Source organism: Crotalus tigris, unplaced genomic scaffold (assembly GCF_016545835.1).
Source record: "Crotalus tigris isolate CLP2741 ecotype Arizona unplaced genomic scaffold, ASM1654583v1 scf7180000018124.1459596, whole genome shotgun sequence".
In the NCBI taxonomy this organism is placed as follows: domain Eukaryota; kingdom Metazoa; phylum Chordata; class Lepidosauria; order Squamata; family Viperidae; genus Crotalus; species Crotalus tigris.
Window position 1 is genome coordinate 1,042,474 of NW_024096836.1, and position 23,300 is coordinate 1,065,773.

The 23,300-nt window shown below is 37.9% G+C and overlaps 1 protein-coding gene across 3 annotated transcripts in view; it reads right to left on the reverse strand.

Moving 5' to 3' along the window:
- MRC2 (mannose receptor C type 2) overlaps window positions 1-23,300 on the reverse strand; it is a 142,326-nt gene that overhangs the window by 9,174 nt on the left and 109,852 nt on the right. For all 3 annotated transcript variants that reach the window (XM_039348178.1, XM_039348177.1, XM_039348179.1), the window contains exons 23-26: window positions 18,219-18,327; window positions 17,070-17,305; window positions 16,557-16,725; window positions 16,226-16,375 (exon numbers count right to left, since the gene is read on the reverse strand). In XM_039348178.1, coding sequence (XP_039204112.1) covers window positions 16,226-16,375; window positions 16,557-16,725; window positions 17,070-17,305; window positions 18,219-18,327 — 664 coding nt within the window. The remainder of the gene's footprint in view (window positions 1-16,225; window positions 16,376-16,556; window positions 16,726-17,069; window positions 17,306-18,218; window positions 18,328-23,300) is intronic.

A 23,300-nucleotide genomic window follows, 5' to 3' on the forward strand; every position in this document is an offset into this window, starting at 1 on the left:
GCTTTGATGAGGGCTGGGAGTTTCAGAAGGGAAAAGCAACGAGGAACAAAGTACAGTCAATGAAACGTTTATTCTTAAAAGCCTAGAATAAATTCAAATCATTTTAAGACATGCCAGATATCCATAGCAGCAATAATATTTCATGTGTGATATTTGTACATTTATCTAATTGATTGTTGGAGAATTGAGAAATCCAATTTAAAAGATATAATTTTAAGATAGACACTTAAAACAGGGAAGACAGTAATGAATTTTTGAAGACAGAGAACAAATGGTCAAGTACTTTTGTAAACTATTGTAAAGTAACACTTCACAACAGGAAAAATAATTTTTTTAGAAATTTTTAATTTTTTAACAGACAAAAAAATTATGGACATAGAGGCTGACATTTTGACTTGCAAAATATGTCATATCTTTGAGCTTATGCCCACAGAAGACCTGTAAATCATATGAATTACTAGAAGAAAAAGTAAAGGGTCTAGAAGCAACTCTAGCCACTCTGAAACTCAATGAACAAAGTGAGATTCTCTAACCTAAACAAGAAGACTGCACCAAAATAAAACACAATAGGGAGCAAACAATTTCTTAAAAGAAGGCCTCATATATGAACAAAAAGAAGACAATTGATACATCCAAATAGAACACAATTGGGAACAAGCAGCTTCCAAAAAATTGACCTTATACATGAACCTAAAGAGAAAGACCGATGGAAACATGTCACTTTTAGAAGAAAACAGCAATCAAGAGCAAAGCTATTACTATGTTTCTCCAAAAATAAGATGCATCCAGAAAATAAGCCCTGGCATGATTTTTAGCATGCGCCTAGTATAAGCCCTACCCAAAAAATAAACCTTAGTTAAGAGCCTGCCCACTTCATCACACCATCTGGTTGTTTGCTGCCATAATGGGACAGGAGGCTGTACAGTGCTCTAGTGCCCCTGCCACGAGGTGAAGCGAGGTAGATGGGGGAGTGGAGCTGCCCCATGCCCCCGCGCACCTTAGGGCCCCTGCAGCCAGGCCACTCACCGCTTGGCAACTTACCCCTGCCTGTTTAATGATCCACCGTCTCTGCTTCGCCCCCTCCCACCCTGCTCCCCATTCATGCCTATATTGTATGCTTTCAATGGTGGCAGCTCTGGAGGCCAGTGGTAGGCTCTCTGCATCATCCCAGGGCTGAGAGTTTCAACCATCTGTCTCTGCCCACACAGCCACAGGACAGTTATACCAGGGCTGGCGGTGGGGGTGCTCTGAAGATTGCGCTGCTGTGACTTCAGTCACAGAAAGCCTACTACTGGCCTCCAGAGCTGCCAATATTTAAATCATACAATACAGGCGGTGAACAGGAAGCAGGCAGCACTAGGTGGCACCGCAAAATCCAAGTGGCAGGCGGAGGAGCTGACGACTGCCAACAGGCAAGTGATCTGCAGGGCAGGGCAAAGCAGGGCAGTGGTGGATGCTGCTGTTGCGCACTGGTGCTGAATGTGGCTGTTGTGCACTTTTGCCATCACTGCCCACTAGCTCTGAAATGGTGGAGGGGAACCAGGTAAGGGGGCCGAGCCTCCCCCACACACCCTCCATAGCATGGCAGTCCAGCTCAGGAGGGGAGTGAAAGGAAAGAGGCGAGCAGCTGGATCAATGAACAGGTGATCGCTGAGCAGGGAGTGACCTGGTTGCGGGGGCCCTGAGATGTGACAGTTCCACCCCCCACCTGCCTCACCTCACCTCACAGCGGCAGCACTGTCAGCACCCTTTGCCTGTCAGACACCTGCTGAAGCCACACCGGGCAGGGGAGGTGCATGCCACCCAGTCCTTCAGCTGCTCCCACCTGTCTGTGCTGCTCTGAAGGGCACATTCCACTGGCACTGCCCTGGGAAGCACTGCCACGGGCAAGCATGAGTGCAAGGTGTGTGAGGCAGTTCCATCCCCCACCACCTGCCTTGCCTCACCTCATGGTGGCATCACTCACTCATCTGTGCTTCGCACCCTGAGTGTGCCGGCCAAGAGGTGGTGGGCTGTAGCTATTGCAGGATACCTTCAGCCCCCGCACACTCATTCGCCTCCTGGAAAAATAAGATCCCTCGAAAATAAGCCTCAATGGGTCTTTTGGACCAAAAATAAATATAAGACTTGGTCTTATTTTTGGAGAAACACAGTATCTACCCTAGCCCACTCCAATGAAGCCCCTCTGGAACTGAACAAATGCTTTCATAACCTCCCCCTGGAAGAAAAAATGCATACACCTATAAAACAGCAGTCACCAATAGTTTCTAAAAAGCATTCCTGTGACAGGAAGAATAGTATCCCAGACTTCCCAAGGAAAAAAAAGGCAAATATTGGTGATAGGAGATTTAATTTGGGGGGAAATAGAAACTATAGTTTGCAGACCGAACAGTCAATCTAGGGAGGTATGTTGTCTTCCTGGAGCAAAAACCAAAATAATCAACCCCATGGATTATTACCCCTTTCTTCTTGGTGACCAATGACACGACAATGAATCTAAAAACAATAACAAGAGAGTATGAACAGCTAGGGAAGCCAGTTAAAGAATTAGGAGCTCAAGTGGTCTTTTCATCTATACTTCCAACAAAAGGCCAACATCCAATGAGGGAGCAAAGGATTTTAGAAAAAAATCCACTGGCTTAAAAACTGGTGTCATTAAGAGAACTTTGATTTCCTAGACCATGGTCTGCCTTACCTACATGAAGGGCTACTTACTGGGAAGGGATGGAGTAAACCTCACAAGAACTGGAAAGAATATATTTGGAAAATAACTGGTTCATCTTATCAGAAGGGCTTTAAATTAAAATTGAGGAGGGAGAGGGTCAATCTTCAACACCTTTAGAACCTAATTCTAAGCAAAAACCACTAGATAACCAATCATATAAGGAGGTAGGGAGTAAAGAGAAAGAAGAAAAGGAAAAACACAACGAAGTAGAGAGTGATCGAAATATTGAATAATATTGAATAATATTGAATATTCAGAGTTTAGGGACCAAACAAGGTGAACATGAAGTACTCATACATGAAGGTAAATATAATATAGTTGCCATTACTGAAACATGATGGATTGAAACTCATGACTGGAATGTACTGATAGAAGGATACAAACTATTCAATAGAAACAGACTTAACAAAAGAGAACGTGGAGTTGCATTATATATAAAAGATCATTACATCTCTACAGAAATCCATAAAACCAAGGACAAAAACCTCCTAGAATCCATATGGGTCAATATAAAAGGAAAAAAGAATGACATTGCTATAAGCATATACTACAGGCACCCAACCGAACAGAAGAAATAGATGAAGTTTTTGGTAAACAATTAACAAATGTACATAGGAAATATATCACAGTAGTAATGGGAAACTACTCTGATATCAACTGGGAGACAAACTCTGCAGCCAGTGGGAAATCAAACAGATTCCTAACCAACCGAGCTGACAACTTTGTCATCCAAAAGATAGAGAAGGGGATTAGAGGAAAAGCTATATTGGACCTAATTCTTACTAATAGAAGTAGCTGAAGTTGCCAGAACTTTGGACAAGAGTGATCATGTTAAATTGGAATTCAATATAATGAAAACCAAGCAATAGAATATAATCCAGCCAGTCTCTTAAATTTCAAAAGAGCTGATTTTAACAAACTCAGAGAGAGTCTAAGAAAAAAAATCCATGGATGAAAATCCTAAAAGGGAAAATAACTCAAGAAGCATGAGAAACTCTGAAAAATATGATCATAAAAGCCCAGTCCAGCACAATACCACTGAAAAAGAAAAACAAGAAATCCAAGAAGAAACCAGCATCATTGCACAAAGATTTCTCTGGCAAACTGAAAGACAAAAAGGACAAGTACAAAAAATGGAAAGAGTGACACATAACTAAGGCAGAGTATCAGCAGATAGCCCAAATCTGCAAAGATGATGTCAGGAAAGCAAAGGCTCAGAATGAACAAAGATTTGCAACAAAAGTCAAAGATATTAAAAATAGTTTCTTTCGAGGCTTCCGGTACGGAGCGACAGCGATGGCGGCTATTTTCTAGCCGTCCAGCTGGGAAAGTGTTAGAGCCGCGGAGCGCAGCGCACATCAGCTGGCCCGCGGCTCGGAATTCCCTTCCCGGGCAAAGGGAAGGGACAGAGAGTACAAGAGTAGAGATAGAACCCCTGAACCCTCTCTGGATTTAATTCTAGAGGGGGTGAAAGGAGTGTTCCCTCGGAGCTCTTGTTGTCTCCGCCTCCCAGCTGTTTTTGCTTCCTAGGAAGCAAAAGAAACTGCCGCTTCTATCTCCGTGCTTATAGAGAGTTGGTGAGTAATTTCTAAAAAACCGGACGGAGCAGTTTAAAGGATTTTTTCTTATATAATTTAGGTGTTTATTTTTTTTATTTAGTTTTGATTATTTCTCCTTTTTTTCTTTTTATTATTGTGGAGAAGGAATTAAGATGGCGTTTTGAAAGTGACGGAGTTTTTTTTTCCTTTGTCTTTTGTTTCACTTTCTCCTTTTAAGGACTGGACTTTACTTTTGCTTTTGGTATTGAATTCTCTTTTTTGATTTTTTTTCCTGGTCTTTTTTCTCTGGATTTTCAAGGATTATAGTGTTTTTGCTGCCTCTTTTAAAAGTAAAAATTTTTCTCTTTCCCCCTCATCTCTTTTTTTGGGGGGGGGAAAGGGAAGTGAGAACTGTGTCATTTAAAATGGCTTCAAAGAGACAGCCGCCTTCTACAACATCCAAGGTGATTTCCTCCCCTATAACTTCTACTGCACAACCACAACAACAACTTAAACATGCACCACCGGCACAGCCACCACCCTCCCCTCCTTTGCCTGGACTTTCAGCACAAGAGGTTAGAGGTATAATGGGAGAGGCTGTAGCTCAAATGAGAGAGGAAATGAAGCAATTTTCTACACAGCTTAAATCAGAAATTAAATCTGACTTCAAAGAAGAGATAAGTGGGATAAAGGATCAATTGGAAAATAACAATAATATTTTGCGACAAGATATACTTGCAGCAGTCTCAGGTTTGGCTACAGTGGTGGTTAAGCTGGATGCAAGACTCGAGGAAGTTGAAGATAAAGTTGATTCCTTTGATGACAAAATTCAAGATGTGGAAAGGAAGGTGGAGACTTCACAAGAAGATATTCTGATGTTTCAGTATAGGCAGATGGAATATGCTTTGAGGATTAGAGGCCTCAAGGAAGATATGAATCAAGATCTGATGGAGGTGATCCTTACTGATTTGGCTGTGGTTTTGGATATGGATAAAGGAGAATTATGCAGAGAAGTTGAAAAAGTGTACAGGCTTAACTCCTGGATTGCTAAGCAGAAGAATTTGCCTAGAGATGTGGTGATTTATTTTACGAAGAAGTCTCTGCGTAATGAGATCATACAAGCCTTTTATAATAAAAGATTTCAGATAGCTGCCCAAGATGTCATCATACTAAAGGAAATCCCATCAAAAATTTTAAGAATCAGGAAAGATTTTGCTTTCTTAGCTAATGAGCTTAAAGCTAGATCGATGCCATTTAGATGGGAAATCCCGATGGGTATTGTTTTGAGCCATGCGGGGACACGTTATAGATTGAATACGGTTGATAAAGCTAGAGAATTCTATACTTCAGTCCTAGGTGCAGGCTCAACTTTACCTGTTCAGAAATCCCTGAGTGGCAAAGAGGCGGAGCAGCAGTCTGAGGCATTAGGTTTGGTTTCTGCTGGGATGCTGCAAGCTGAAGGGCAACGCCAGACGGAGGTTAAAGAGCAGAGAATGACTCATGTAGCTTATAAACGTAAAGAGAAGGAGCAACGTAAGAAAGAGGCCAAAGAGATTTCTCCTGGAAATGTATCACCGCCGGTGGGAGGAGCAAGACCCAAGAGTCATGCAACACATGTTGCAATTTCAGATCTCCAAGGTGTCTTCTCCAGGCTGCGGGCCAAGGGAGATGGCAAAGTTTTTGACCTGGAATGTTAATGGATTGAATTCTCCTCAGAAAAGGAAATATGTATAAGGGGACTTCAATGTCAATGGTATGGGATGCAGGGAAAGCATTTATGCGTGGGATTTTGATAAAAATGAATAACTGTCATAAGCAAAAACAGATTCAGAAACGTAAAGAATTGGAAGATGAAATTAAATTAAAAGAAAAGTCTTTGATTTTAAATCCTTCTGATGAAAGTATTAAAGAATCCTTAAAGTTGTTAAGAACACAATTTAATATGTTGTTAGCAGATCAAGCTGCAACCAATTTATTGTTTATGAAACAAAATACATTTTGTAATGCTAACAAGCCAGGGAGATGGCTGGCTTATCAATTGAGAAAGAAACAGAGACAGAGAACAATAGATAAAATAAATTACAAGGGTAAATTAGTTTCTCAGAAGGAACTGATTAAGAAATCTTTTCTGGATTATTATCAAAAATTATATAAATCTACTAATGTGCAAATTTTAGAGATAAATAAATATCTAAGCGAGGTTAGTTTCCCTAAATTGACAGAGGATCAGAAACATGAAGTTAATGGTTTAATTACTAAGGAGGAAATTTCGCTAGCAATTCAACACTTGAAACCAGGGAAAGCATCGGGTACGGATGGGTTAACAGCTGTTTATTATAAAGCTTTATTGGAGGAGATGATTCAACCATTAGGTGATCTTTTTAATGGCATTTTACAGGGTCAAGAGATTCCTCCCTCATGGCGTACTGCTTTTATATCATTGATTCCAAAGGAAGATCAAGATCTTACTTTACCAAAGAATTATAGGCCTATATCTCTTTTAAATGTGGATTATAAGATATTTGTAAAAATCTTAGTAAATAGGCTTATGAGGGTGGTGCACCACCTTGTGCATAAAGATCAATCTGGGTTCATAACTGGAAGGTACATGAAAAATAATGTCAGACAAATTATTAATTTATTAGAATATTTAGATAAAAATAACCAAGTTCCTGCAGGGCTGATATTTTTAGATGCTGAAAAAGCCTTTGATCAATTGAATTGGCATTTTATGTTAAGAGTAATGGAAGAGATGAATTTTGGTGAAAAGATATTGCAAGCTCTTATGGTAATATATCAAAAACAAACGGCACAACTTATCGTTAATGGAGGCTTGTCAGAGGTTTTTACAATAGAGAAAGGTACTAGACAGGGTTGCCCATTATCACCGTTGCTGTTTGTTTTAACACTGGAAATACTGTTGATCAAAATTCGAGAGTCGCAGGAAATTAAAGGAATAGAAGTTAATAAAAAAGAGTATAAGTTAAGAGCTTTTGCGGATGACTTGGTTATCACTTTGTCGCAACCTACTTATTCTGTAGTAAAATTATTACAGTTGATTCATAATTATGGTTTGGTTTCGGGTTTTAAGATTAATGTTAATAAGACTAAAATTTTACCTAAAAATATGACTAGTCGGGAGAAGCAGACTTTGGTTAATTTGACGGGTTTTGAAATTGTTAATAAGGTAAAATATTTGGGGGTGATGCTATCTGTTTCTAATGCAAAATTATTTAAAAATAATTATGAAAGGTTGTGGGTTAGGGTACAGAGAGACTTGAAGAATTGGGAAAAGTTGCAATTATCCCTCATGGGAAGAATTGCAGTGATAAAAATGAATATTCTACCCAAGTTTCTCTTTTTGTTCCAAATGATACCGATTTTGAAGAATGAGATCAATTTAACTGAGTGGCAGAAAGGCCTTAATAAATTTATTTGGGCAGGAAAAAAGCCAAGGGTTAAATTTAAAATTATGCAAGATTTCCGTGAGAGGGGAGGACTCAAGGTGCCGAATTTGAAATTATATTATGATGCGGTGGTTTTAACATTAGTTAGTGACTGGGTAAATTTGACAAATTCTGATATACTTCACTTAGAGGGATGGAATTTACTTTTTGGGTGGCATGCCTATTTAATATTTAATAAAAAAATGGATTGGGCTTTTAAATCTCATATCTTAAGAATTTCTTTACTTAGGGTTTGGAGAAAATATTATAAAAGTGATTTCAAAGTACCATTATGGGCTATACCTTGGCATGCAATAGAAGGAATAAAAAGAGGGGTTAAGATGGATATGGTGTCCTATAGACAGTTACTTAAATGGGATGGACAAAACTGGCAGTTAAAATTACGGGAAGAGTTAGCACAAGAAAATATTATTTATTCTTGGTTCCAATATAGGCAATTATTAGATAGATGGAAGATGGACTGTAAGGTGGGTTTTCTCAGAGAAGATGAAAATCTTATTAAGCAAGTGAAGGATCAAAGACAAACCCACATTAAGAGGATTTATGGGGTTTTAGTTGAATTGGATTCAGAAACGGAACTAATTAAAGATTGTATGATTAGATGGGCGCAGAATTTTGGTGAGCCAGTTCCATTGGACACCTGGGAAACTATTTGGGTGAGAAATGTCAAATTTACACAAGCACAGAACTTAAGGGAGAATTTTTATAAAATGTTTTATAGATGGCACCTTGATCCACAAAAAATGTCTTTTATGTACCCTGACTTACAACCTAAATGTTGGAGATGTGGTTGTATGGACGCTACTTATTATCATATTTGGTGGTCGTGCAGAGAGATAAAAGCATTCTGGATTAAGATATGGTGGAATATCCAGAGAATTTTTAAAAGGAGGGTAAAATTTACTCCACAATTATTTTTGTTAGGTATAGTTATTGATTGTGATACAAAGGAGGTTATATTGATGTTAAATTTGATTACAGCTGCGAGGCTGTTAGTAGGACAATATTGGAAGAAGGAATCTTTGCCTACATTGCAGGAATGGTTTCTTAAAGTGTCTCATTTGGCGGAAATGGCAAAGATTTCGGCTTTCTTAAAGGGTCAAACGCAAGAGAAATTCCTTGCTGTTTGGGATAAATGGATAAAATTCATACAATTTAAATTTGATATAAAAAATACTATATAGTTTTTTCATAATTTTTAACTTTATATATATATATATATATATATATATATATATTCTATTTTATATTCTTTTTTATATATAAATATAATTTTTTTAAACTTTTTTTAATTAAGCCTATATTCTGCTCTGGGAGGCCCTGGGGGGGGAAGGGGGGGTTGGGTAGGGGTGGGGGAAGGGGGGTTTTGTTGGGTAATGTTTGTTTTTATTTGTATATGTTGTTTTTTGTGTTTGTATTGTCTTTTATTTTTTGTAAAATTTATAAAACTTTTTAATTAAAAAAAAAATAGTTTCCTTCAACATATAAATAACAAGAAAAAATCAAGAAAATAGTAGGTCCATTTAAAAGAGAGGATGGCAAGGAAGTAACACACATAGCAGAAAGCACAGCAACAAGACCCAAAGGTGCTTTTCAAAAGCCAACTGGGGAAAGAAAAAGAAAAAGTAGAATTGGCAATGAACCCACAAAGTTTGCAGATAACACTACAAATGAATCAAGAAACAATGATGATGACCCAAGAGGCAATAGCAAATAATCATGAAGAAATGAAAATACATCATAAAGAAATTAAGAATGATATTGGAAAAATGAGAGATGAAATTAAAAATATGAATGATAAGATAGGTAATATACAACAAACAATGATGGAAAATGAACAAAGAATTCAAAAAGTCGAAACAAAAATGGAGCTTGTTGATAGTAAAATAGAAGGGATTATACAGAAATCTGAGCAGGCAAATAGGGAGTTGACTGAATCTATTGCTTTTTTAGAAATGAACAAAGCTTCGTTCTTTCTAAGATTTCAAAATATTGTAGAGGAAAAGGAAGAAGATTTGGGAGAAAAGATGGCAGAGATGTTGGCGAAGATTTTAGGTAAAGAAAAACTGGAAATAAGAAGAGACATAGACGAAATATATAGAGTATATACAAATTATGCACGAAGGCATAGATTGGCAAGAGAGGTCCATATAAGGTTTACTAGAAGATCAATAAGGGATGAAATATATAAAAAAAGAAGAGACGAACCAATAATATATAAGGGTAAAGAAATAATAGTATTAAAACAAATACCATGTAGTATATGAAATCAGAGATGAGAATATCAATTTTTAATGACTCAATTAATTAAATATAAAATCATGTTTCGTTGGTTAATACCTGAAGGCATACTTTTAACCTGGCAGGAAAAAAAATACAAGATAGATACACCTGATGCTTAAAATCCTACAAGCTAGACTCCAGCAGTATGTGGATCGAGAACTACCAGAAGTACAGGCAGGATTTCGAAGAGGCAGAGGAACTAGAGATCAAATTGCCAACATACGCTGGATCATGGAGAAAGCTAGGGAGTTCCAGAAAAACATCTACTTCTGCTTCATTGACTATGCTAAAGCCTTTGATTGTGTGGATCACAACAAATTGTGGCAAGTTCTTAAAGAGATGGGAATACCAGACCATCTTATTTGTCTCTTGAGAAACCTATATGCGGGTCAAGAAGCAACAGTGAGAACTGGACACGGAACCACTGATTGGTTCAAAATTGGAAAAGGAGTCCGGCAAGGCTGTATACTGTCGCCCTGCCTATTTAACTTATATGCAGAGCACATCATGAGAAAGGCAGGGCTAGATGAATCAAAAGTTGGAATTAAGATTGCCGGGAGAAATATCAACAACCTAAGATATGCAGATGATACCACTCTAATGGCAGAAAGTGAAGAGGAACTAAAGAGCCTCTTGATGCGGGTGAAGAAGGAGAGTGCAAAAGTTGGCTTGAAACTCAACATTAAGAAAACCAAAATCATGGCATCCGGCCCTCTCAATTCCTGGCAAATAGATGGGGAAGAAATGGAGGTAGTGACAGATTTTATTTTTCTGGGCTCCAAGATCACCTCAGATGGGGACTGCAGCCAAGAAATTAAAAGACGCTTGCTCCTGGGGAGGAAAGCTATGGCAAATCTAGACAGCATACTAAAAAGCAGAGACATCACCCTGCCAACAAAAGTGCGTATAGTCCAGGCCATGGTTTTCCCAGTTGCAATGTATGGCTGTGAAAGTTGGACCATAAGAAAGGCTGAGCGCCAAAGAATTGAGGCCTTTGAACTATGGTGCTGGAGAAGACTCCTGCGAGTCCCTTGGACTGCAAGGCGTTCAAACTGGTCAGTCCTAGAAGAGATCAACCCCGACTGCTCTTTAGAAGGCCAGATCCTGAAGTTGAAACTCAAATACTTTGGCCACCTAATGAGAAGGAAGGACTCACTGGAGAAGAGCCTAATGCTGGGAAAGATTGAGGGCAATAGAAGAACGGGACGACAGAGAATGAGATGGCTGGATGGAGTCACTGAAGCAGTAGGTGTGAATTTAAATGGACTCCAGAAGATGGTAGAGGACAGGAAGACCTGGAGGAACGTTGTCCATGGGGTCGCGATGGGTCGGACACGACTTCGCAATTAACAACAATTAACAAGATACACTTGAGAAAGCACAGGACTTTTATGAGAGTTACTTTTCACAAGGAGAAGAACAAGAAAGTAGGGAAGAGCCGGAGAGTAAAAGTTACAATGAAGATTTATTAGAGGAAGTTGATCGAGAACGAGAAATACAAAAGTTACAAGAAAGAGAAAGGTTAGAAAGAGAAGCAAAAGGAAGACTTATAGAGACAAGAAGCATAAAAAAAAATAAAAATAAAAAAATAGATCAAGTAAAAAATGGGAGACGTAATTAAGCTCTTTTCTGTAAACATTAATGGATTAAATATATCAAGAAAAAGAGTTTAAACATTTAACAATTTAAGGAAATTGGATGTAGATGTGAGGTATCTTTAGGAAGTTTATATAAAATAGGATTATAGAAAACTACTAGAGAAAGTAAAATTTAGAAATATTATACAGAATATTAGCGTAAAACAAGAAAGGAGGAATTATTATATATATGTAAAAGAAAAAATAAAATCAGATCAATATATTTGGATGAAAAGGGGTGAATTTTAATGTTGGAAATAACGTGAATCTTTTTTTAAAAAATAAGGTATATAAGAAGCTAGTGGATTTGGATTATGAGAATATTTGTATGATCACCAGGCCTAGATGGAATCCTGGTCGAGTCCTATAAAAAATACGAGAGTTACTACAATGAATAATGTTGGAAATTTAAAATGAGGTGTTGGTAGAGGCGATATGTGTATAATAATGTATAATAATATTAATATGAATTATTCCTAGTAAGTAGTAGAATATGAAGGAAGGAAAACGTAAATAAGAAACAATGGGGCAATAAGGACAAATATTTCAAAGAAGAATGAGGGGGGAAATGTAAATAATAGAAGAGTACTGTTACAAATTGCTGTTAACAAAAAAAGGATATATTATGTTTGTATGTGTGTAATGTTTTGCTGTGTTTTGTTTTGTTTTGTTGGTCTAAAATAAAAAAAACGTCAACTGGACTTTTTTTGATTTTTTTTTCTTTGAAGCTATTGCTTCTCATCCAAGAAGTCTCCTCAGAAGTGAAGCAGCTTCTTGGATGAGAAGTGAAACGTCTTCAAAGAAAAAACAAGAAAGCCCAGTTGCCTTTTGAAAAGCACCTTTGAAACAATCATGACCTGAATGACTGAGAATCTCCATAGACAAGTTCTAGGACATTATTTGATTGGATCAAAAAGCAATATTATAAAAGTATAGGGAAGGGATATGGAGTTGGATGTCTATGGAGATTCTCAATCATCCAGGTAATGGGTGTCCCATAGGTGCTTTTTCAAAAGGCAACTGGATTTTCTTGGTTTTCCTGGAGTAACAGGTGGCAAAGTAGCAGGCAGCAGAGAGAAAGCAAAACTGCTTAACTCATTCTTTCCATCAATCTTCACACAAAAAAAGCCCAATCTACCAAAAACCTAACTGTAAAAGGCAGACTAGAAATAAAAATCACAATAAGCAAGAAATGGTTAGAGAACACCTATCTGATCTTCATAAATATAAATCACTGGAACCTGATGGATTACATCCCGGAGTTCTGAAGGAACTGGCAGATGTTATTTTAGAACTATTGTATCTTTAAAAAATCTTGGAACACGGGGGAACTACCAGAGAATTGGGAAAGATCTGATGTGGTTCCCATCTTCAAAAAAGGGAAAAAAACAGACCCAGGAAACTACAGACCAATCAGCCTAACATCAATACCTGGAAAGATACTGGAAAAGATAATAAAAAAACAGATCTGCGAATATCTAAAAAAAAATAAAGTTATAACTAGAAGCCAGCATGGGTTTGTTAAAAATAGATCATGCCAAAGCAATCTGATTTCATTCTTTAACAAAGTGACTAAATTAGTAGACCAGCAAAATGTGAGATAGACAACATCACCACCAGATGGATTTGTAACTGGCTGACAAATTGTACTCAACGAGTAGTTCTATATGGAGGAAAGTAAGCAGTAGGATACCACAAAGTTCTGTCTTATGCCCAGTACTCTTCAATATTTTCATAAATGGCTTAGATGAGGGAATAAAAGGGGATCTCATCAAATTTGTAGATGACACTAAACTGGCAAACAGCCAACACTCCAGAAGACAAGCTCAGGATCCAAAAAGATCTTGACAGACTTGAACAATATCCAACAAAATGAAATTTAATGTGGAAAAAAGCAACATTTTACATTTAGGCAGGAAAAATCAAAGATTTAAATACAGATTAGGTGAGACCTGGTTCAAAAACAGCAAATGTGAGAGGGACCTTGGAGTCCTAGGGGACGATCACTTGACTATGAGCCAACAGTGTGCAGCAACAGCCAAAAAAGCTAATACAATCCCGGGTTGTATAAACAGAGGCATAGAATCAAGATCACATGAAGTATTAGTACCGCTTTATAAAACCCTAGTGAGACCACACCTGGAATACTGCAACCAAATTTGATCACTATATTACAAAAAAGATGTTGAGACTTTGGAAACAGTACAGACAAGAGCAACTAAGATGATCAAAGGCCTGGAGATTAAAACATATGAAGAATGGCTGCAGGACTTGGGTTTGGCTAGTTTAAAGAAAAGAAGAAATAGGGGTGACAGATAGCAATATTCAGTATTTGAGGGGCTGCCACAAAGAAGAGGGGGTCAAATTATTCTCCAAAGCACCAGAGGGCAGGAAAAGAAACAATGATTGGAAACTGATCAAAGAAAGAAGCAACCTGGAATTAAGGAGAAATTTCCTAACAGTGAGGACAATTAACCGATGGAACAGCTTGCCTTCAGAAATTGTGGGCACTCCATCACTGGAGGTTTTTAAGAAGAGACTAGACAGTCACCTGTCTGAGATGGTATAGGTTCTCCTGCTTGAGCAGGGGGCTGGACTAGAAGACCTCCATGGTCCCTTTTTATTCCATTCTATTCTATTCTATTCTGTTTCATTTCTACTTGTTTGTTAAAAACAGATCATGCCAGAAAATCTTATTACCTTTTTTTTTTACAATGTCACATAATTAGTGGACCAGCTAAATGCTGTAGATATAATTTACTTGGACTTCAGTAAGGCATTTGATAAAGTAGATCACAACCTATTATTTGATAAGACAGAAAAATGTGGATTAGAGCAGATGGATTTGTAACTGGCTGAGCAACTACATTCAATGTGTAGTCCTTAATGGAAATGCATCTACATGGAGAGAAGCATGCAGTGGGGGGATTCTGTCTTAGGCTCAATACTATTCCATAGCTTCATAAATGATTTAGATGAAAGAATAGAAGGGGAACTCATCAAATTTGCAGGTAACACCAATCTGACTGGAACAGCCAACACTCCAGAAAATAGGATCAAGATACAAAAGGATCCTGACAAACCTGAATACTGCTCCCTATCTAACAAAATGAAATTCAGTGGTGATAAGGTAAGTTTTACACTTAGGCAAAACAAAAACAAAAAAACCCAAATGCACAGTATAGAATAGATAGTTCCTTGCTCAATAATAGTAACTGTGAAAAGGATCTTGGATTTATATATGAGTCAGCGGTGTGCTGCAGCTGCAAATAAGCTAACATAGTCATAAGCTGTATTAACAAGGGATAGAATCAATATCACATGAAGTATTAGTGCTACTTTATAATGCCTTGATAAGACTACACTTGGAATATTGCATGATATAAAAAAGATGTTGAGATTCAGAAGGAGTGCAGAGAAGAGCAATAAAGATTATTAGGGGACTGGAGGCTACAACAAACGAAGAATGGTTGCAGAAAATGGGTATGTCTAGTTTAATGAAACAAAGAACTGGGGTGACATGATAACAGTGGTTAATCTATTCTCCAAAGCACCAGAGTGCTAGGAGCAGTTAAAATCCTGTGCAGAACTCTCAAATTCCCAGGCCTCTGGTAGAGGATCCACTATTGAGGAAAACATGTACCACCCATAAGGGCGAAAAATGAATTTTTTATATATAGTTGTGTGTTATATGTATAATCTAGAAAAAAAAGTGGAATAACAATTAGAACAAGTCTCATGGTTTCTTTGATGCTATGTCAATTTAATATGACAAGAGAAAAAAGATGGAATTTGCAAATAGACATCTAACTATTTTTGGAAAAAAATATTCACAAAACATAATGGCATAATTTCAAAGTTTTATTAGATTTTAAAAGAAATTATGGTGAATCTATCTCAGGGCTAAAATGAGTCCGTGATTCAGGTGAAACAATTAAGCAATAACATTTGGCAATCTCTATTCAGCATCAAAAATTTTTTTATGAGTATCCATGCAGGAATTGCATCTGAAAATTTACAATAGTGGCATCAAGCCCCAATAAGAATCTCACATATATCTTTTCAATATTCAGTAAAAAGTTGGGAAAATATAGATGAGGCTGAAGAGATGGCAATCAAAGTAAATATTCTTTTATCTTTGGTGAGAATACAATAAAATATTGGAATTTTGGAAGAATGTTCTTAAAAATGTCTGACACAAAATAATAACCATCAAATATGCTATATATCTTTGATGGGCAGAATAAGAAATAGAAATAAGAATAAGAAATAGCGTACATGTCATACCAAAGATGGAAGAATGTTATCTAACCTGTCCTTTATATAAAAAATAGGGAGAGTGAAAAAGAGGGGATAGTTCCTCATCCTCATCTATATCTTACTACTTATTTGGGATCAGGGGCTCATGAAAAGATAATGCCACTGGTTTGGGACCACCAATGCTCTAATCCAGGGGTCTTCAAATTTGCCTGGCTGAGGAATTCTGGGAGATGAAGTCCACAAGTCATAAAAGGGCCAACAAGTAATAGTCAAAACAAACACAGACAAGAATCCATTAATTCTAGTAAGGTTCACCTTTCTGGCATTTCTTCACAGCTTCTTTCTGACTTAGAATAATTTCCATGTGGAATGCATAGCAATGGTTTCGGAAAGGAACCCAAGAGGAATCTTCTATTGTTTTAGGACAACTTCCATTGTAGCTCCACTTGTGTGAAGAAAGGGGTCCTGAAGTAGAATACATGGTTAGAAGAAACTTAGCAAATACTTACATTGTTATTAGTCATTAAAAACAAATGACAAAATGATTTTTTTTCTGACCCCTTCATTAAAATTCAGGGAATGAGAGAAGAGAGTCTTTATTTCAGCATTCCCTCTTATCTGTATAGCTATCATATAGGTAAATTACCTATGTTCAACTTGCAGATGGCCCCTTGAAGCTTTGTGTCACAATTGGCAGTTCGCCATGTTCCATCTATATCCATGTATGCACACCCCACAATTTGTTGTGGTTCTCCATCTTGCCAGTTTGTGTAGGGGACAGTCTCATCTGCAAACCATCCATAATTACGTTTCCCCTAAAAAAAGTTAATACATATAAAGTTTTGCCACACTGGACTGATCAATCTCGCTACAAAATATTTGATGTCATATATTTATAATTATGCTATACTGAATGATCCTCACATGTACTACAGGATCACACTGATAATATGTCTCTATAGGAGATTTTGGAAATGTGAACCAGTCAGCATTCACTACTTCCTTATAGCTTCACCATTTGCTATTCCAGAGCAACGATTTAGCCAACACATAAACTCAGACAATGTCAGACCCCTAGATATGCTTTCATTTTTTGCATCTACTACATGCAAGGCAGGTTTGATTTACATGCTAAGATTTCTAAATATAGTTGACTCACCTCTTCATTGGACAAACCAATCCAGAGTGGGGTATGTAAACTGCTGACTATCTGAGTGAGGAAGGCCTGGGTGAATGGTTCTAACACATTTGCTAGACTTCCATTGAGACTCTCACATAACAACACAGCTTCATGCCATTTGAGCGGCTTCATCAGGACACGGTAAGTATTGTTAAGATATGAAAGGGTAGAGTTGAGAATAGGAGAGGACGGTGAAGAAGGGTTTAAAGTAGGGTCTTGGGTGTGGGGGAAGAATTTGAGAAAAAGAAAATAAAAGCTCAGTCACACTTTACAAATATACCCTAGAGCCATTAACAAAGCAATATTGATTTTATTCAAAAATTATGAGCAATTTGCTGAATATCAAGTAGTTTCTTAGTGTTTACTCCATTTCACTAAAAAGAGTTATCTTCTTATCATTTCTGTGAAATAGAACTTTAGTTCTTCCTGGAAGCCACTGTATAAGGATGGTGGGAAAACCAAGATATATCTATAGATACTAATTAATTTAATTCTTTAGCTAGGAAACCTTACTCCTCCTCTATGTAGTTTGACCAGGATAAGGCAGATGAGGATAAACGAGAGAAGAACGTTAACCTCTCTATTCTACTTCTGACCCTTGTCAAAGACTGTTTTCTCATTGTTAATAAAAAACGAGGATGGATGTATCTGTTCCCTATCTTATTTAATCAGTTGGAGTAAGGAAAACTGGATAGAACCCCTGCATCAGATACATGTTGCAGAGAGAAATCAAGAGCCATAGCATCCTGAATAAGTGCTCACCAAAACAGCATCTTCAAGACTAATGGGCTTTGGCAATAAACAAATTAAGAGTCAGGAAGCATTTTTAAGACTAATCAATTTTATTGGGGCATATTCTGTGATGAGAAGCAGCAGCTTTTATGAACATGCATGTAATTGATGAACAAAATTACTGCTCATGAAATCATATGCCTCAAGTTGGCCAGTCTTGAAGGTGCTACCAGATTCTTGTATCTGCGTTGTTGCCACAGACTAATGTAATTCTTCCTCCCTTGTACACAACAGAAATGAATGGCATCATCCCTGGCACAAGGACTCAAAATTATCACAAGCCCTCTCTGCTAAATATAACAAGCCAATCTTATTTTCTTGCATTATTTCTCTTACCTTTGCTTCTCTGGCAGATAAAAATATGTTTCTCCTCTTGGCAGTTCCTATCATCCCAACGCCCTGTAAACAGGGAAGGGAGGCCATGCCACATTACAGCACAGTTGGTCTATGAAAAATAGAACCAGGAAAATCAAAATCATACACCTGCAATCACAATGAGACGGTAGCTATCAAACAACATCAAGAATTGTCTAAGCGTCTGCTGGCTTATGACCAAATAAATATTTATTTGATTAATGGATTGTGTCCACACTGAATTGTTCAATTCTTGTCTTACGATTATTGCAACGTGTCACATATGAAACTGCTCTTGGCAAATATTACAAGTCTATAGGCAAAGCAGAACAGACAATGGGTTCCAGAGAAACACAAAAGCAAGAAACACACTAAACACTAAACCACGTTGTGGTTTTCACATAGCTTATTATACTTGAATAATAATCATATTGTGGAATAAATAAGCGTGATAGCTTAGTATACACAATATACTGACCCAGTTACCTGATTCCTGCAATATGTCAAATCACAAACTATCCTATTCAATTTTAGTTCATGCTACATGAACCCAGCCAAGCTGCTACTTCATCTTTACCAAACTTTGGAACTCATTGCTATTGACAGTAGTCCTCGACTTAAGATCACAATTGGGCCTGGAATTTCGGTTGCAAGTCATTGTGGTAGTTAAGTTAGGTGCCCATATAACCACTTAATTCCACAACTGCAATCCCAACACTTTCAATTGTAGATACTAAGTGACTACATTAGTCAATTAAATAGACAGAGGAGAATAATAGAATAACAGAGTTGGAAGGGATCTTGGAAATCTTCTAGTCCAACTCACTGCTAAAGCAGGAGACCTTATAGCATTTCAGACAAATGACTGTTCAATCTCCTTAAAAAGAAAGAGCTGCCTGCCAAAAGAGGGCAAAAGAGAATTTTTGCATTGGGTCATGCAAAAAAAGATCCCAAAGATTAAAGCTTTGTTTCTTCGGCCCACTACAGGCCTTCCCCTCCTTTCCATGTGAAGAAGGGAACTGCCTCACTGGGGTGAAAAAAGGTAGAATAGAATAGAATGGAATGGGAATGGGATGGAACAGGAACAGAAACAAGAACAGGACAAGAATAGAATAGAATAGAATAGAATAACAGAGTTGTAAGGGACCTTGGAGGCCTTCTAGTCGAACCCCCTGCTTAGGCAGGAAACCCTATACCACTTCAGACAAATGACTGTACAATCTCTTCTTAAAAACTTCCAGTGTTGGAGCATTCACAACTTTTGGAGGCAAGATGTTCCACTGATTAATTGTTCTAACCGTCAGAAAATTTCTCCTTAGATATACGTTCCTTCTTTTCTTGATTATTTTCCATCCGTTGCTTCTTATCCTGCCCTCAGATGCTTTGGAGAATAGCTTGACTCCCTCTTCTTTGTGGCAGGGCCTGAGATATTGGAACACTGCTATCGTGTCCCCCCTCATCCTCCTCTTCATTAAACTAGACATACCCAATTCCAGCAACCGTTCCTTATATGTTTGAGCCTCCAGTCCCCTAATCATCTTTATTCCTCTTCTCTGTACTAACTTGGGTTTCTAATCTATTTTTATGGTACTGTTTTGGATAGGTTGGACTGTTTTTTCCCTTTGTGTAAAGACAGATGCAAAAAATGAGTTAAATAGTTCTGCTTTCTCCCTGTTGCTTGTCACCTTCTTGCCCTTTCCCCCACTAATGGACCAATCATTTCCTAACCTTTTTCTTGTTTTTTACATGTTGAAAGAAGCTTTTTTTTGTTGTTATTTTTGACTTCGGCTGCAAGCCTTAGTTCATTTTGATCCTTAGCTTTCCTCACTTCATCTTTGCAGGCTCGGACTGTTTGCTGATATTCTGCTTTAGTTATGTGCCCTCTTTCCACTTTTTATATTTGTCCTTTTTATCTTTCAATTTATCAGAGAATTCTTTATGCAGCCATGCTGGTTTCTTTTGAGAGCTGTTATTTTTCTTCTTTGTTGGTATTGTGCTAGACTAGGCTTTTATTATCTCACTTTTCAAAATTTCCCAAGCTTCTTGAGTTGTTTTTCCCATGAGGATTCTCATCCATGGAATCCTTCCCAAGCTCTAAGTTTATTGAAATTAGCTGTCTTAAAGTCCAAGATTCTAGTTTGACTGTGTTCTATTTCTTGTGCTTCCATAATGTTGAATTCCAATATTGCATGATCACTTCCCCCCAAGGTTCCTGTGGCTTCAACACCTTCTATCATTTCATCTCTGTTAGTGAGGATTAGATTCAATATGGCTAATCCCCTAGTTCCCTTCTCTACTTTTTGGCAAGCAAAGTTGTCTGCTAGGTTTGTCAGGAATCTGTTTGATCTTCTACTTGGTGCAGAGTTTGTCTCCCAGTTGATGTCAGGGTAATTAAAGTCCCCCATTACTATTGCGATGTGTTTACTACATACCTTAGTTACAAAAAGTTAATCTATTTTCTCTGTTTGGTTGGGTGGCCTATAGTGTACATCTATGGCAATGCCATCCCCCCCCCTTTTTATATTGACCCAAATGCATTCAAAACAGTTTTTATCATTATTGTCCTCTATTTCTGTAGAGATGTAGTTATTTCTTATATAGAGAGCAACTCCACCTCCTCTTTTATTTGGTCTGTTTCTTTTAAATAATTTAAATCCATCTAGCTTTGTGTTCCATTTGTGGGTTTCATCCCACAAAGTTTCCATAATGGCAACAATATCATATCTGCCCCCATTTACCTGAATTTTTGTTCACCCTGTTTATTGTTCATATTCTGTGCATTGGTGTAAAGACATTTGAGTCCTTTATGACTGACCCTGTGTTTACTTCCTACATAACCTGTGTGGTGCCTGAGTTCCCATATTTTTTACCACCTGTTTGATTAGTGCACTTTGATTTTGCTTGACAGCAAGGTTGATATTCTTGTCCACACACACATCTATGTTACATGCACTGCTAACCCTGTAATTTTTTGATTGCCGAGGACAGGAATGTTCTGTATCAATTAACTCACTGTCCCTGTTGTTTAGTTTAAATATTCCTCCAGAAAATCTGTGAGTTTTTTGCCAAATAACTCAGTCCCTTTTGTACATTGTTTCATTGGACCAGCTACAGACATCGTGACTAATATAACCAAAGCCTTCCCCTCTACACCACTCCTTTAGCCACATATTGAATTCTGCTATATGCTGGCCTTTTCCATTTTGCTCCTTATACACTGGTAAAACTTCTGAAAAAGTAAGCCTACAGTCTATCCTGCTAAGTTCTTGCCCCAAGCTCTTGAAATCATTCTGCACGGAGAGTACATCTTTTGGGGAAAGATCGTTACTGCCAAGATGTACAATAGCATCCACATCACAATCCTTTCTGGCATTCTTTACTATTTTGAAAATACGCTTCTTATCTCTATTTGCAGTAGCACCTGACCTCTTTTGAAACCTCTGTGTCCTTTCCTAAATTTATATCTCTTATAACTGAATTACCAACAGAAGGTGGCTTCTCTTTTTGGATGCCTTTCTGTTCTTGCATGACTGATGTGTAATACCTGATTTGCACTTCTTCCTGCAAAAACAAGTTCTTCATCTCGGACTACAGTTGCTTGCTTATTTGAGTTATCATCACAAATACCTTTACTGTCTCCTTGATGTCCCTATTAAGGTCAGCAAGGGCATTGTATCTATTGTGCAGGGACACAGCGAAAGCTTTGTGTTTATGGTTCACAGCTCTCATTCTGCCAGATCCTACAGTTGTCCACACTACCCTTTTCTTGCAGGATCTTTATGGTAGAGGGGGCTCAATAGAGTAGAAGGGCTGAATTGGACACCTAATTTCTGCCTGAAGAGCACAGATTACAGACCCTAGATAAATAATCTGTCCTTGTAGACTAGTGATTTGTTTACAGATAGGACAGTTTCCAAGTTTGAAAAGAGTACTGCAAAAGACAGCTGCAAAACAAGTGTTGCACTGAACTAAGCCAGACATTCTAAGATATGAGGAATTTCAGAAGCACCTGCCCTAAATGTACCGCTACTGTTTTTGATTTTTAGTTACATGATTCACACGCTGTTAGGTGTGTGGGCCACTACTTTCCTCCTCCCCCTCCTCCTTTTTAACTCACAGTTTATAGCCTTCTATCATTTCATCTATGTTAGTGACAATTAAGTGCAATATGGCTGATCCCCTAGTTCCCTTCTCTACTTTTTGGCAGACAAAGTTGCCTGCTAGGTTTGTCATGAACCTGTTTGATCTTCCACGTAGTTTTGGTGCAGAGTTTGTCTCCCAGTTGATGTTGGGGTAGTTAACGTTCCCCATTATTATTGTGATGTGCTTCCTACATACCTTAGTTAACTGACTAGCAAAAACTTCATCTATTTCCTCTGTTTGATTGAGTGGCCTATAGTATTCACCTATGGTAATGTCATTTCCCCCCCCCTTCTATATTGACCCAAATTTATTCAAGACAGTTTTCATCATTGTTGTGCTCTATTTCTGTAGAGATCCTATTATTTCTTATATATAATGCAACTCCAACTCCTCTTTCATTTGGTCTGTTTCTCTGAATAATTTAAACCCCTCTAGTTGTATGTTCCATTTATGGGTTTCATCTCACCAAGTTTCCACAATAGCAACTATATCATATCTGCCTTCATTTACTTGAACTTCTAATTCACCCTGCTTATTGCTCATACTCTATACATTGGTGTATAGACATTTGAGTCCTTTTTTGACTGACCCTGTGTTTACTTTCTCTATCAGGGGTCCTGAACCCTCTGTCTGTGGACCAGTACCGGGCCATGACATGCCAGCAACTGGTCCGCACAAACAAGCAAAGCCCCATCCGCGTGATGCAGGCAGCACACAAAACCATGCAGCCTCTGGTCTATGGGAAAACCTCTCTCCATGGAACCGGTTCCTGGTGCCCAAAAGGTTGGGGACCTCTATTCTATATAACCTGTGTGGTGCCTGAGTTTTCCTACTTCCTTACCACCTGTTTGATTAGTCTTGTTATGGAACTATAATTCAGTCCCTTTCTTTGACAGATGCAGACCATCTCTTTTGTACAGT